The sequence below is a fragment of the Balaenoptera borealis genome, assembly GCF_965194805.1.
Source record: "Balaenoptera borealis genome assembly, chromosome: 13".
Taxonomy (NCBI): Eukaryota; Metazoa; Chordata; class Mammalia; order Artiodactyla; family Balaenopteridae; genus Balaenoptera; species Balaenoptera borealis.
Window position 1 is genome coordinate 87263581 of NC_138870.1, and position 16088 is coordinate 87279668.

A 16088-nucleotide genomic window follows, 5' to 3' on the forward strand; every position below is an offset into this window, starting at 1 on the left:
CCCAAACCTACCAAATCAGAATATTTGGTGTAGGATCTTAGAATCTGCATTTTCAAAAGCATCGCAGAGGACTCTTAACCATGGAAGATTTTGAAACCACTGATAAATATATAGCTTATTTTTTTAAATTATGACTTTTCTCATACGTGTCTGCAAATTCACATTTACCATAAGGCACTACTCTTTATTGTTATTAATATTGAAAGTAGAGCCAGCCATGACTGAGTACCCACCATGTGCCCGGAGCCATATCTGGTACTTTTTACAGTTAATAAACATCACCATTGGCAGAAACTAGCACTGGCAGAAAAAAAGAGTTTACATATAATAGCTTATTCAGTCCTCACAATCGCCCCATGAGATGGGTGCTATTATTTTGAAAATGAAGGAATAGACTCAGCAAGATTAAGTGACTTGTCCAAGGACACTCAGCTTATGAGTGGCAGAGTCTGTATGTGAACCCAGGTCCAACAACTCCAAAATCCTTAATCCACCTCCCAGCGACCCACCTGGGACAATAGCTCCCCTTTTCAAAGCTTGAGGGACTTGAAATGAGAGCAAGCTCATGGAATTTTGTGAGATGGTGTGGCCTTGAGTGGATTCTGATTCCAACATTGTTATGCGGATCAGCATGAGATCTTGGACAAACCTCTTCCAGAACATGTTTATATTGGCTCATGATCTATACTTATTTGTTTCCAATAGACATGTGAGTTGACTTAGAAACACATGTACAATCAGGATGCATAAAGGTAGAGAAAAGTAGCTCCAAAACTAGAAAAGAAGAAAGAGGGCAGGGAGAAAAAGCTTTACTAGCAACCAAGAAGGAAAGGATTTTGATCACTGAGCAATACCCTTAACAATAGAAATACATTCTCTTTGGTTGTGTCTAACAAATACATTCTGTTATCTTTGGAAAAGAGCAGTTTTCACAATTACCTGCAATTAATCTGCAGCAAGGATATTCCAGCGGCACTGACTTTCAATCTTAGTGCTTTTTGGGGTCATGGGAGGAGGTGTGGATTCACATGTGTGATTATACATACACACATCTACAGTGTAAGATACCCAAAAACAAGATGCAGACATCCTGCCTTGGACATACTCTGCCTCTGTATTCCAGAATTTATCTACAGGAGGAAGCAGTGTGGTGGGGGAGTGCACAGGGTGTTGGAGTCGCATCTGGGTTTGAACCCTGGCTTTGTGCCATTCAGGGCTGTGATTTCTGAGTTCCCTTAATCTTTTAAAACATCGCCCTGTTCTATGTTCTTTACAGCACTTATCTCTGCATGAAAGTATATGTTCATTTGGTTAATTTTTTTACTGTCTGTCTCCTCCACAAGAATGTAATTTTCATCAGGGCAGAGGTTCTACTGTGCCTGGCTCAGAGTAGGTGCTCAGTAAGTCTTTGTTGAATGGATGAATGAGCTGAACGTCTTTCCCAGGATTGTTGTGCTTGCAGGTGGAGACAGCCTTATGTCAGGATTACATCTAGTGTGTTCTGTTCATGTGGGTTGGAGCTTCAAGGAGGCATAAATGTGTCTTTTTTGCAGATTGTCAGAGCTGGAAGGAGTCCTGAAGACTATTCTAGTTCAAAATCCGCCCCCCCCCCCAATTTTACAGATACCAAACTGAGCCTCTCCATCCTGATTAGGTGACTTCCCAGTATACAGCTTCAGTAAACCAAACACGAGAGCCCACAACTCCTAATTCCAGGTCGGGCATCTTTCCACTGCAAAGCTCCACCAGCCACTGTGCTTGACTCAGTGTGTGTTCCTCCTGCCAATGTTCTGCTGCATTTGGTTGAACAAACAAATCATTTCTGGCTAGACACCCCTGGCACTTTCCTATGCTCCAGGAAGTGTGCTAAGACCTTTATAGACATTATTTCACTTGATTCTCATATTAACTCTAGGATGTGGGTATTTTTATTCCAATTTTTCATATGAATAGACCTGAGGATCTGCAAAGTTAAATCCCTTGCTTTCAACACACGGGTGTTACAGAGTACTCTCTAAACCGTCCTCTTTACGCCCCGTGATCGACAGTGACAATCTGTGGTCCTCCATCTTCTAAGTGCTCTACAAATAAAACTTTAGTCTCCAGAACTCCCTAACCAGATCGCTGCCCCTAACCTCCCGCCATAGTCATGGGGGCCCCACGGTCAGCAGCACAGAAACTAAATGATGGCACAGCTGGCATCTGTTCTGGGATCTGTCTGACGCCCATGCTGTTCCTCTTCAACATGAAGTTCTGTCTCCCAAGCCCTACGTACCATTTTCAAAGGAAGCCTTTCTTTCAAGACTCAAAAAAAGTTAGTCCAAAGTTCTGCAGTCTCTAGTTATACTAAAACATCAATCATCCTCTGCTGTCCAGGCTCCCTGTTCTCTAGATTGTTCTCACTAATCCTACAGTTGACAGATGCCTTAGACCCACGTTATCTCCCAGGGCTGGGCTTTAAGTCTGAACCCCAGAATCTGGGAGTGTGATCCGTTGATTAAAGAGTGTATTCTGCAGTTGTTCACCTCAAGGGAAAGGCAAAAATTCTAGCGAACGGAATACACCCTGGACATTATCCCTGCCACATTTAGGGCTCTCTTACTTTCCAAGTCCAAGGCTAACTCTTGTGCATTTTCCTCTCTTTTTAATTTTCTTCTTCCTCAGGTCTGAGTAAGTCTGAGACGTCTTCATGCCCCATTTTCTCCCAAAGGTGAAAAAAGGCTACAATTTCTCATAATTTTGCCATTTTGATACCTGGCTGAGAACATTTATAAACATCAAAGAACAGCAGATCTGGATGGACCCCAACTCCCACTCCAGATTGTCAAGGACCAGTTTACAGAAGAAAAAGGAGGCCACAGAGGCAGTGATTTGTCCAAAGACAGGCAGCTAGTTGGTGGCAGCTCTGGAAGCCGGATCCCTGACTCCCTGAAAGCCACACAGGACAGATGTCCTCTCACTGGGAAACATTTGTTGAGCACATGTGTTATCTGTCAACTTCCTAGACATTTTCATCATCTTCAAATGAATTCAGCCTTCCCGGTGAGCTTATGGGAGTAGGAAAACCCAACACTCCTCAGACCTCTTTCCACCGGGGGCCAAACTCCCCTCCCTGCGCAGCTAAGGCCCGCCCTGGCTCACCTGTCCAAAGTCGCTGAGTTTCCTGACCGAGCCTCCGTTCTCCAGGACCACGGCTGACATGCTAGCTCCCAGCGCGTGTGGTCTCCCGAGCTCTGGGGCGTCAGTCGCAGGCGGGTTTGCAAACAGTGCAACAGCACGTGGTGCTGAGGTTTTTAACCTGGCGCTAGGGAGGAGAGATTCCAAGGTGTCTCCTGCCACGCTTATCCGCCACAGTCACGCCCCCGGTGGGCGTTGTCCTGACGCAGCGAGCTCCGGGTCGCCCCGGGCTGGACCGCTCGGAGGGGAGGGGCAGGGGGAACGGGCCGGGGAGTACGGACTTGGCTTGCCCGCCTTGGATGGAGGAAGGCCAACAAGAGAACGCAGGGCCACATGTGCCCTGGCGATTAGACAGGTTTGGCACTTCTGGGACTCTCAGAAGCCTGGGCACGGGTTCTCTGCGACTGGGGTAAACCTGTGACAGCCTGATGACAACCATTATAAGAAACAGAGCCAAGATCTTAACTGAGATGGGGGAGGGGGGATTCCTTTCTATTAACCACTAAGGAAACCGCCTTTTTGTGCTCTGACTTGAGAAAACTACATATAGGTGATGTTGTGAACGCAGGGCACAGTTGCTAAGGAGCAAAGGTGAGAGCACGACCTGGGTTGAAATGCAGCCATGTGTCCCGGAGCTGTTTACGTCACTGCTGGAAGCACCCAGGAGAGGATGGAAGCTCAGTCTTGCCAGGATGTTTTAAGAATGTGGCTAAGAGAAAGAATGAGGTGATGCATTTAACACTTAGTACAGTTCATGCCATGTAGTTAAACACTCCATAACTAGAAGTTATTGCTTAAAAGTATGCAACAACAGATGCTTACTGCGGACCTCTGTTGCATGCCAGGTGGTACTGGGGATACAGCAGTGAATGAAGTGGAGGACCCAGCCTCCTGCCCCCACCCATGCTGCCATTCTGGGAGGGAGACAGAAAACAAACAAATAAGTTTAGGCAGAGCTAAGCCTTCTGAAGAAAATAAAATAGGAAGATGGACTAGTAGGCAGGAAAATGTCATTCACCTCCATTTTTTCAGACCCAGAAACTGAGACGAGGCATTCATTGCCAGCAGGCAAAACAAAATATAAAAGAGCACCGCAAAGTCAGAAGTTCAGAAAGGATGTGAAAAAATCAGGGGCATCAAGACCTTGAGTGCCTGCCTAATATTTAGCCAGAAGAGGGCAATGGGCTAAGAGAAAACAAGCCAATAATCGAGGTTGCTAGAAATCCGCCCCCTCCCCTCCCATAATTCTTTGACGGAATGACCAAGCACCTGCCAAAAGAGAAAAAAAATCTCAGATTCAGGATTTAAAACAAACAGATGAACTCCTGATTCCACCACTGATTAACTTTGGTCAAGTCCATGCCTCAGTTTCTTTGTCTTTAAAATGGGGCTTTAAGGGTTGTTGTTTAGGATTCTTTGAGCCTGTATGATGTGCCAGGCTTTCTACTGGCTGCTAAGAAGACAGATATATGTTAAGTGCAATTTCTGTCCAAAAGGAGTCCTTGGGTGTGTGATTAATATTCTCTATGGTAAGTTGGAAGATCAGTGTTGTTGAACATGGAAGGGCAAGACCTTGACTTCCACCCTCAGGAATCGGTATCCTTTATCTGACTCCAGTGGTTTTCTAGTGTGGTAAACATGAAATGAAGAGTTTCACTCCACCCTAGGATTGCCTTGCAAACATCACGTCATCCCTTGATGTTGCTGGCATACTAAGGAGAACAATGAATGTGACAGCACCTGTTGTATTGCCATATAACAGGCATGCAATGAATGAAAACAGCAGTAACAGCTACTTACTTACATGTACATTGTATGTTAGACACTGTCAAGCTCTCCCCATGCATGATTTCATTTCTTCCCTCATAAACTTAAACCATGCATCCCCACTTTATAAATAAGGAAACTGAGACACAGAAAGTTTAGATAAGTAGTTCAAAGTCAAACTACATTTCACCCAATTCCAAGACACTGGCTCATAAATACTCTTCCTTCCCTTTTTAAAATAAGAACAACAGTGACTTTTAGGACAACAAAATAATAGCACTTCTCTTTTCTTTTCACACCTACTAAAAATGGAATTCTTAATTTTCTCTCACATAAAAATGCTCCGGATCTGTGTTGGTAGTAGAGCGCAACTAGTTGTCTGCTACTTCAGAGAAAATCACTTAATAGCTTCTTTTAAAAATTATTCTGGCAAAAAGGGAAAATTTATCCATGAAATAAGATAAAAACTCACTTAAGATGAGATTGATGGTGACGTGAATTTTGTAGATGATTTTCAAACTATCATCTTAATTGGGATGGAATATAATGTGTTGCTGTTATGAGCAAGGGCAGTGCTGAGTCCTAAGAAAATTGATGTAGAAGGAACATCCAAGAATTCAGCCTATAGACCACTGAGATATTGTGAATGGCCAGAAAGAGGTGGGCACCGTGTCGCAAGATGTGCGGTTGTGTACCTGGTAAACTTAGGGCTGACCTTCACTGATTTGGAAGTTGAAGATTTCCCAATCACTGCAGGTTATCAATCGCTTTTCACTTAACCTCACAGGTAGAGAGGTAAGTTAATCATAATCTCTGAGTTCATGGCAAATAATCAAAACCTCCAAGGCCCCTCTCTTGTTTTATTTATTCATTCTCTTTTATCTTCATTCCCCACTCCCATTCCCTTCCCCCAGAGGCAACATCCTTAACATGTTTTAGTATTTAGCCATGGATTTATTAAATGCAGGGAAATATTGGAGTGTGTAAGTATTTTTCATGGATATGAGTGATGTTGTAGTATAGATTTACTACAGTATATACATGTACTATAGATTTCATGGTTTCTAACTTTCCATTTCTCCCTCTTCCCAGATCCTGGCAACCACTGCTCTACTCTCTTCTATGAGTTTGACTATTTCAGATATCTCATATAAGTGGAATCATGAAGTATTTTCTTTCTGTGACTGGCTTATTTCATTTAGTATAATGTCCTCCAGGTTCATCCATGCTGTTGCATATGGCAGGATTTCCTTTTTTCAAGGCTGAATAATATTTCATTGTATATATATACCACATTTTCTTTTTTTTTTTTCTTTTTTTTTAACATCTTTATTGGAGTATAATTGCTTTACAATGGTGTGTTAGTTTCTGCTTTATAACAAAGTGAATCAGTTATACATATACATGTGTTCCCATATCTCTTCCCTCTTGCGTCTCCCTCCCTCCCACCCTCCCTATCCCACCCCTCTAGTTGGTCACAAACCACCAAGCTGATCTCCCTGTGCTATGCGGCTGCTTCCCACTAGCTATTTATTTTACGTTATGTGTGTGTATATATGTCCATGCCACTCTCTCACTTTGTCACAGCTTACCCTTCCCCCTCCCCGTCCATTTACATTTATTATAACAACTTTTATGTTAGGACCTACTTCTGCTATTTTATTTCATATTTTCTATTTCCTGCACTTTTTATTTCATTTTCTCCTTTTTAACCTTTCTATAGAAGAATAGATCAAGTTTTCTTCTTATGATTAAGAAGTTATCCTTTCTATTTGTTTTTCTTTGCTGATTGTTATGACCTGAAACATTTATGTCCCCCCAAAATTTATATGTTGAAGCTTAATCCTCAATGTGATGGTATTTGGAACTGAAGACTTTGGGAAATGATTAGGTCATGAGTGAGATTAGTGCCCTTATAAGAAAAGACATAAGAGAGTTTGCTTCTTCTCTCTCTGTTCTTCACTATGTGTAATACAATGAGAAGATGGCTATCTGAAAACCAGGAAAGGGGCTCTCACCAAACAGTAGATCTGCTGGCAGCTTGATCTTGGACTTCCCAGCCACCAAAACTGTAAGGAAAAAAAAAAAAGTTTGCTGTTTTATCCGCCCAGTCTATGTATGGCATATTTATTATAACAGACCAAACTGTCTAAGATACTTGTTATCTCTGTTATTTATTTTTTCCATTTAGATATGATTTTAAATTTCATTATTTGTGTTTGAAGAGTTAAACACTCATGTGGATCAAAAATCCAAAAGTAAAAGCATAAATAGTGAAAATTCTGTCACACTCCCATATCCTTCAGGCACCTGATTCTCTTCCCCAAAGACAGCCAATGTTATTATTTTCTTCCAGAGACTTTTAAGCAAATATGTGTTTGTATTTGTGTGTGTACATGTATTCGTTCTCCTCCTTTCAAACAGTAGCACAATATACATGATACCTTGCCATTTTGAACTTTTAACTCAATAATATGTCTTGAAATCACCCTGTTTACTACGTATACCTTCCTCATTCTTTTTTAATAGCTCCATTGTACTTCTTTGTATGAATTATCATAATTTAATTGGTACTCTGTTAATTAACATTATTGTTGTTTCCAATCTTTTGCCGTTACAAACAATGCTGTGATGAATAACTTTGTATATGCATCATTTTACACATATGTTAGAATATGTCTGTATGAAAAAAAGACTCTAAGTAGAATTTCTGGGTCAAAGGAGTTGGACATTTATCATTTCAAAGGATATTAAAAATTATTAATTATCCTCCAGAGGGTAACCATATAATTTGTCATCCAAACTGGAATTTTTTGATAGTGAAAGGAGTGCTAGTGATAATTAACACTGACACGACAGGTATAAATTGGAACTATCCCAGGCAAATCATTATGTGTAGTTTCCCAATCCATATGGGTTCTACCAATTTACACACTACCAGAAAAATATGAGAGTGTCTATTTCCTATAACTTTTCCAACCTAATATGAGGTTGCTTACCTCAGTATTGACAAATCTTGACAAGTAGATTCAGATACACAGAAAGACCAGACATCACTTGAGTAAATCAAACAAATCAGCTGAGTCAGGATTCACAGCAAAAAGGTTATCAACATTATCAAGGGAGAAGCGGGGCTATAGCCCTCACAAGTGAGTACACACACGTGGATGGTAATATCTGAGTGAACGAGAGACATATCAGACCTCATGGAAGCTTGGCACTCGCCTTCACACCAACCTGATGACCATGAGACTAAAACACGTCTGGACAGAGCCTTGCCTGGATCAAACGGAACTCATTGAATGACAAAATGTTGATAATTACTGAAGCTAGGTGATAGGTAATTATTTTATTATCTCATTTTTACTGTATTTTTTGTCAATTTCCATAATAAAAACTTTTAAAAATAGAAAAAAAAAAACCAAAACAGAACTCATTAACCTCACCCATACATTGCATAAGCCTATGAAGATGCTACAGCACAAAACCTAGAACTAACTTCCCACTTATCAATCTCTTCACGCTAATATAAATTGCTTAAGCCAAGAACATTTATGAATTTATTGCTGTGGGAGCAGAACAAACGTTAGATACCCAGACATGTGGCCTTTAGGCCAGCCATGAGGCCTCTTCCGCACTTAACAAATTTTAAAATCCTTGACAGTCTGGAGGAAAAAGAAACTCATTATGGTTTTAATTAGAATACCTTTTATTTTGAGCAAGGTTTCTATTTACTTTTCTGTGAACTATTTATACCTTGAGTTATACCCCTGCCCTTTACATTTTAAATCATCAGGCAGCACAGAGGCTTGGGCTTTATCCCAAAACCCTGCCCCCAGCCCCAGTTACACTGCACTGTGGATGATACCTGTTCTTCATGGAAGCATCTATAGTTATAATCTGGTATTGTTCTCTGGCACACACACAAAAAAGATGTCCAAATTCTGATTATTTCTTTAATGGGGAGTTTTGTATTTAGCATGAAGATTTCCCATTGGGGGATTTTAAACATGGTTCTTTGGTCTGGGTGATAGCTTCTGACTTAAAGAGGTTCAGCCCACAATAAATTGTCTCTTTGGGGTCATCTCACCATGCAACCTAGTTCAAGAAAAACATACCTTTGTCCTGCCAATGGTGGAGTCTAGCTTGCTCTCACTGTGGCCATCCATCCATGTTCAATATTCAAATAAGCTAGAGAGTTTCTTGCCTTTATATGTGAGTTAGGCATAGTCCCTACATCTCCCAAATTCCAGAGAACAAAGGCCAAACTCTCTGTTAGGTTCTTTTTAACCTCCCTAACTTGATATAAGGTGAAGAGGAAAGATGTCTGGAAAGAAAGGAGAAATGTGATAGCACACTAATCAATGGAAAGAAGAAATTTCACAGCACACTAACAAATCTCTCTCTAATAAAATTCTCTATTCCGATCGTTTGTGTTAGTCTCCTAGACTCCTCTTATAAATCCTTAAAGTGAGTAATGAGTTGAAGGTTGCAAAATGGGCCTCACCATCTCTTAGAATGTCCTGTAAGAGTCTCAGACTCCAAAACAACAACCACAAAACAATGACATTTAACATACCATTAGAGTAGTAGCAGAGCCTATGGGTCTCAAACAAATTCAGATATTCCTTTAAGTGTGTAACTAGGGCCATGCATTTATGTAGAATTTAGAAAAGGGGAATGTTGGGAGGTAATTTCCCCGGCATTTCTCCATGTCTTGGTCTACCTTTTCAAGGGTATTTGCACAGCAAACAGCCTTGGAAGTGGGAGATGGTATCTCCCTCTGGGTCAAAGGGCAGATTTGTTTCCTGATCAGCATAATAGATAGAGAACCTCTCCATCCCTGAAGACATTCTATCATAATAAAATCTTTCTCCTCTCCCCAGAGAAGATTTTTGTTGTTCCAGGGTAAGATAATGCCTCTCTTTGGAGAGGAGGATGGGAAAGTTGCCATCAACCCTTAAATAAGACCAGAGTTTCCTAAGCTCAGTATTCCTCAGCTGTGACACAAATCTAGTGTGTGCTCAGCACCCACCCAGATTCACTCTGCTTTGACGTCCGTGGACTTGAGGAACAAGGGGAGCCAATGTAAACCTGAAACATGTTGTCTATTTTGCTCCGAGCAATTTACTGCCTAAATTCATTTGGGCTTGTTGTTTCCTTACTGGCCAATTTCTTGAAGTTTGGCATGGCCTAGTAGTTACACTGATATTTGGGAACTGCTTAACCCACTTGATGGAGAAGAAACAAAGATGTGGCATATGTGGCTAGCTGCCCCATTTTCTTTCCTTCTCTCTCAGGAAATAGAAGCTCTGAATGTTAGCTAGCCAGCCCCAAGGCCTCCCAAAATAAAAGCATTCCCAGCCTTCCTTGCAGCTAGATGTAATTACAGGTCTAATATTTGACCAAGGAAATGCAAAGAGAAGTGGTCTGTGCAACATGTAAGAATTGTTCCTAAAGGAAGCTGCCCTTCTCCTTCTATTTTCTCCTTCTTGCAGGTCAGAATGTAGAAATGCTGACTGGAGTTCAAGGAGCCATATTGGATTATGAGGTAAAAGTAGGAATGGGAGCTATGTTTTTCAGAGCAAAAATAGAGAAGAATCAAGATAGAAGGAGCCTGGTTCTTGACACCATGGACCATCACTCCAGCAGCCTTGGACTGCTGTCTTAGACATTGACATAAGAGAAAAATTAACTTCTATTTTGTTTAAACCCATGTTATTTTGAAATTTCTGCCACTCACAACCAAATCTACTTCCAGCAATAGAAGAGATGTGGGGATGTTCTTTAAGATGGATTTATCTGTCCAAGCACTACTCTTTCCTTATCAGAATTTAAAGAACAATGCAATGTCTCATTGGAAAAATTTAGGAATCCCACCCTTCCACCCTGCACCCTGCACAGGCAGCTGGCTGTGAGCTTCTTCAGAACCTCACTTCTATGGTCTGCTTCTTTTTAGTCTAACTTTTCCCACACAGACAACCCAGAAATCTGAAGATTGCTATCAATCAATGCTCACACAAACTAACAATTAATGTATGAAGAGGTTTTCATCAAAATAAAAATTAAGGCAGGCTATTCCAGGAATTCTTAGCAGAACTTAGACATTTCCTTGGGGTATAATAAAATCAGTTGGTAAGCCAAATGCACTTGATCAAATTTATTAAATTTACCTACATAAAATCTTAAGACTCTGGAGCCATTACTTTAGCATGCTTCTTGGCAAGCAGATTGAAGTCACTGTGTTGTCATTCATACACTCATTCATTAAACAAATATTTGTTGAGTATAGCCTATGTGTCAGGCACTGTTCTAGACACTGATGAGCAGGACATTCCATGCTCTCATTGATTTCACATTCTATTAGGGGACATGACCAGTAACCAGGAAAAGAACAACAACAACAAAAAAACAAGATACACTCACTACTGATATGGCCAAGAAGAAATCAAGTCTTAAAAAGAGGTATTATAAAAGAGATAAACTGTTTTGAGGAGGCTGATTTAAGTTGGATGCACAAGGAAGACCTATTCAACAAGGTAATATTTGAAGTGAGAACTGAATTATGAGACGGCTCCACTCCAAATGCAAAGATCTGAGGGGAGAAGAGTCCCACTGGAGGAAACATCTGCACAAAATCTCTAATGCAATGAACAGGGGAATTTTTTGAGGAAATGACAGAGGCCAGTTGTGGCTGAAGTAGAGAGGGAAGGGGAGAGAGGGAAGAGCTGAGTCTGGAGAGGTGGGCAGGACCAGTTCATGTATTTATACCCAGTGGTGAACTAAAGCCAGCTCACATAGTTGTGAGAGAGCTGATTCTTCAGTTTTGTGAGCCTGTTGCTAAACACATCCCTGATTATAAACTAAATTATATAAACTTAAAATTAAATAAATTACATTTAAGACAAAGGTTATAAATCCTCAAGATTTAATTATTTCATAATTATTTTACTAAATTTTATTATCTATGCTCTTGAGGTTATTTATGCCCATTTTATCTGGGCGGTAGAAATACTACATAATAATATGCTACCACACCTCTCTTCTCAACTTCATATTTACATTGATAGCTTGAAATCTGCCAAAGTGGGAATATTTACTCCATGGAAATCAGCAAACACTACAAATCAGGGGTGAAGTCAGTGGGTTGTTAAACATTTACCACCATCCCACCAACAATAGTGACAGTAGCAAAGCCACAAGTAGGACTGGATCGAAGTCAGATGCCTCAGAGGCAGGACAACAATGTCAGTCAGGGATTGAAGACACTTTGGGGCAGAGTGGGCTCAGCTACTGGTCAGTAGAGCTATGGCATCAAATCCAAGCAGATCAGGGTAAGATTCGGTTTAAGAAAAATCCAAGGTTAAAGCCAGGGGAAGCTGACGCAATAGTGAGGCTTGGCAAGGGCTGGTACTCAGTTGGTCAATGCAAGTACCGCCTCTTCCAAAAAGCACTTCCTCCAGGTGGGAGCCATCACCCTCCTTGACTCAGATAGCATCTTGACTTTTCTTCTGTAACTAAACACATAAATTCTCTCATTGTCCTGTTTTCACTATTGTCTCCTCCTTCTAGATTAAGAACTCTCAGACTAGAGACCAAATCTTAGTCTTTCTAAATTCCAGGACTAAACACGGTGCCTGGTGCATAATACTAAGTACTCAATTCATATTAGTTTAATCAGAAATGTAGAAAAATATGTACAAAAATGTTCAGGTCAGAAAACTTTGGGGGGGAATGAAAACTTCATCAACAGGGGAAATAATTAAATTACATTTCATTCACATAGTAGCCATAAAAATTATTTTTTATATCATAAACATTTATCATACTTAAAATGCACGCAATTCAACCCATGACAGATAAAATTAAAATATAAAGTTTTGTATTCCCCATTGTGTAAATATGCCAGGAAGAATACAAAAACAACAAAAAAGAATGAGAAAGAGGTGTTTTCTTTAGATTGTGGGATTGGGAGAGAGGTTTTTTTTTGTTGTTGTCTTTGTTGTTATCTCTTCCATTTAAATGTCTATGAGGAAGGAAATTTGCAAAGAAAAAAAGTAGCTTGTCTAGAAAACTTGCCCAAAGCCATGTTGGATTTCTAATTAGACATACATGAGCTATCCTTCAGCATTATTCTTTCCATCTCATCCTCTCTGGAAAGAGAAAGGGACAAATATTTATTCTGCATTTAAATATTTATTCAGTACCAGGCATATTGCAAAGGTTTCTTATTTAATCCACTCTATTATATAACCCAGTGAGAGAGATTTTGAATATTCCCATTGTATGGATGAGGAATCTGAGATATTGTGGTCTTGTAGGATAGGAGGCAAAAGACCTGGGGTGGTGATGTTAGTCTTGAGAAAAATACTCATCATTCTTTCCTGTTTACTCTTGAGCAACAGAAGAGCTCTCTGTGGAAGGTGAGGGTGGTACAAACACCCCTGTCCACTCAGAGACCCCTCTTCCCTGTAGAGCCTTGGTAGGTTTGACCATCTGAAAGCTAGGGTCTTGGTGGCTGCAGTCATTACTCATTGAGTGATAAATTTGGGAAACACATCTACTGAGGCCCACAGTCTACCAGACCAATGGGATGCTCAGTTTCTTGGTAAAACACATGCATGATCTTAGACATAGATTCTTTTTCTAATTCTTCTGCATCTGTCTCACCAGGGGGAAGCTGGCTGAACTCTAAGGTTGAGGAGACACTTGGGGGACTAGAAGTGAGTGAGATTCATCCATACAACCTAAAAATATATGTTAAGCTTTTGCTGCAATACTGGCACTGTTCTAGATTCAAGGATGTAACTGCCTCCCTGAGTTTATGTTCTTTTTAGGATGTGGACCTTAATAAAATTACAGGAATAAATTCAAATTTACGGCTGTAACAGAGGACATGAAGGAGATGTACATGATACTGAAAGAGCCTTTCCCTAGGAGGTTTTCTTGATCTCAGAATATGAAGTAGAAAATACCTAGATGAAAGAGGAAGGGAGGAACCTGGAACTGTCTGGAAACTTCCAGGCAGAAGGAGCAGCATATGCAAAAGTATGTGGTGGAAACAGTGGGGCACGTGGCTGAAGATGCAGCTGGAGAGCTAGAGAAAGCCAGACCATGCAGAGCCTCGTAGACCATTTTAAGATTTTTTTTTTTTTTAAAACTTTAGGCCGAAAGAGTTGTAAAGCCATTGAAGTATGTAATGAGAGGGTGTTTCTCTGAGATTTGCATTATCACGAGATCACTCTGGCTGAAGTGTGGAGAGTGGAGGTGGGGTTGGGGGCAGGGCAAGAGCAGTTAAGACGTGATTACATTTGTCCAGGTGAGAAATGGCCGTGGTTCCTTGGACTAGAATGGTACTGATGGTAGAGATGAAGAAAGTAGGATGCATTTGAGAAAGACTTAGAAGGTATCCATTTAGATATGGTGGGTGAGGGTGAGAAACAAGTCAAAGATGATTCCTAGGCTGCTGAGTCGATGGAGAGAGTGCCATTCTCAGAGATGGCGCCATGCTTACTCTTTCCAGACCAAAGAGATCATTGAGTTGGGCTCTCCAGGCTAACCATTGAGAAGATGCCTGTGGAACTGAAACTCATTGGGATATTAAGTTAAAGGTGGAGAACCTAGACCTTCCTTTATGTGTGGTGTTTCTTAAACAATTTTTCTATTTCGTATTTTACTTTTTGATTTAGAGAGTATTTTCACATACATTATCTGTAAGATGCAAATTATTCTTTCCATTTTGAAAATGAGGAAAGAATTAAGTGATTTGTCCAAAGTCACACAGGCTATCTTGAGTCCAAATTCCATGCTCTTGTTCCTTAACTTCGGCCATTCAATCATTCATTCATTCACTCATTCAATATATGTCTACCATTTACTCACAGGCACTGGAGGCAGATTTATTATGGAGCTTATGAAGCTAAAGCATTAGGGCCCTGCACGTACATAGACTCCTTCACGGCTCCTGGAGGGACTCTAGCGATGGTTCATATATAGACATATATTTCTGTAAAATTTTCCAAAGAGAGTTAAACCACAATCAGGTAAGACTGTCATCTCTTTCCACTCTGATGTCCTCTTTTTTTTTTTTTAATTTTTTTTTCTTTTAATTAATTAATTAATTAATTATTGTATTTTTGGCTGCATTGGGTCTTCGTTTCTGTGCGAGGGCTTTTTCGACTTGCGGCGTGCGGGGGCCACTCTTCATCGCGGTGCGCGGGCCTCTCAGTGTCGCGGCCTCTCTTGTTGCGGAGCACAAGCTCCAGACGCGCAGGCTCAGTAGTTGTGGCTCACGGGCCTCGTTGCTCCGCGGCATGTGGGATCTTCCCAGACCAGGGCTCAAACCCGTGTCCCCTGCATTGGCAGGCAGACTCTCAACCACTGCGCCACCAGGGAAGCCCTGATGTCCTCTTCATCATACTTTACATGCCCAGTGGCCCAGACATCACTGAGATCAAGCTAAGGAGAAGTTAAGATGAAGTTACATTTATTGAATAGTTTGCATTCAGTGGATGCATTTATGTCATCTGCAGTCATTTTCATGGATAGCTCTCGCTGGTTGTCTAGTTGTAAGAAGGGTTTCAGGAACACTCCTACTGTTCACTGCCCTGGGTCACTGAGTCTTAAGGTTCGAGGTCAGAAGCCTTGAGAGTGTGGTCTAAGTGTCCAGTTTTCTTCAGCCCCTGGTCAAAACAGTTTCCTTTCCGGAGATCTAATGCACAACAAAGTGACTATAGTTAACAATACTGTATCGTATATGTGGAATTTACTAAGCGGGTGGATCTTATGTGGGCTCACCACATGCGCGTGCGCGTGCACACACACACAGAGAAAAGAAGAAAAAGAAAATGGTAATTATGTGAGGTGATAAGTATGTTAATTAGCTTGATTGTTGCGATATGAACAGCAAAACATCAAGTTGTACACCTTAAATATATGCAATTTTAATTTGTCAATTAGTTATACCTCAATAAAGCTGGGGGAAATATCATATGCTTGGGCAACTCCCCTCCAACCCCCCAATTTTAAAAAAAAACAGAATTTCTTTCCTTGTTAGGAATATACTTGGTAATAAAGCATGAGGATGAGAAGGAATCAATGGAAAGTTAAGATTTCCAAGGTGGAGCTGTTCTGAGCGCAGACAA

At 40.8% G+C, this 16088-nt stretch overlaps 1 protein-coding gene and 1 long non-coding RNA gene across 2 annotated transcripts in view; one reads left to right on the forward strand and one right to left on the reverse strand.

Moving 5' to 3' along the window:
- The window catches only part of PAH (phenylalanine hydroxylase), a 72459-nt gene extending 69136 nt beyond the window's left edge, over positions 1–3323 (reverse strand). Inside the window, exon 1 of the mRNA XM_082349658.1 lies at positions 3142–3323. Within this exon, the coding sequence (XP_082205784.1) occupies positions 3142–3201 (60 nt within the window). The 5' untranslated portion in view covers positions 3202–3323. The remainder of the gene's footprint in view (positions 1–3141) is intronic.
- The window catches only part of LOC309608954, a 1139914-nt gene that overhangs the window by 732946 nt on the left and 390880 nt on the right, over positions 1–16088 (forward strand). The gene's annotated exons all lie outside the window — the stretch shown is intronic.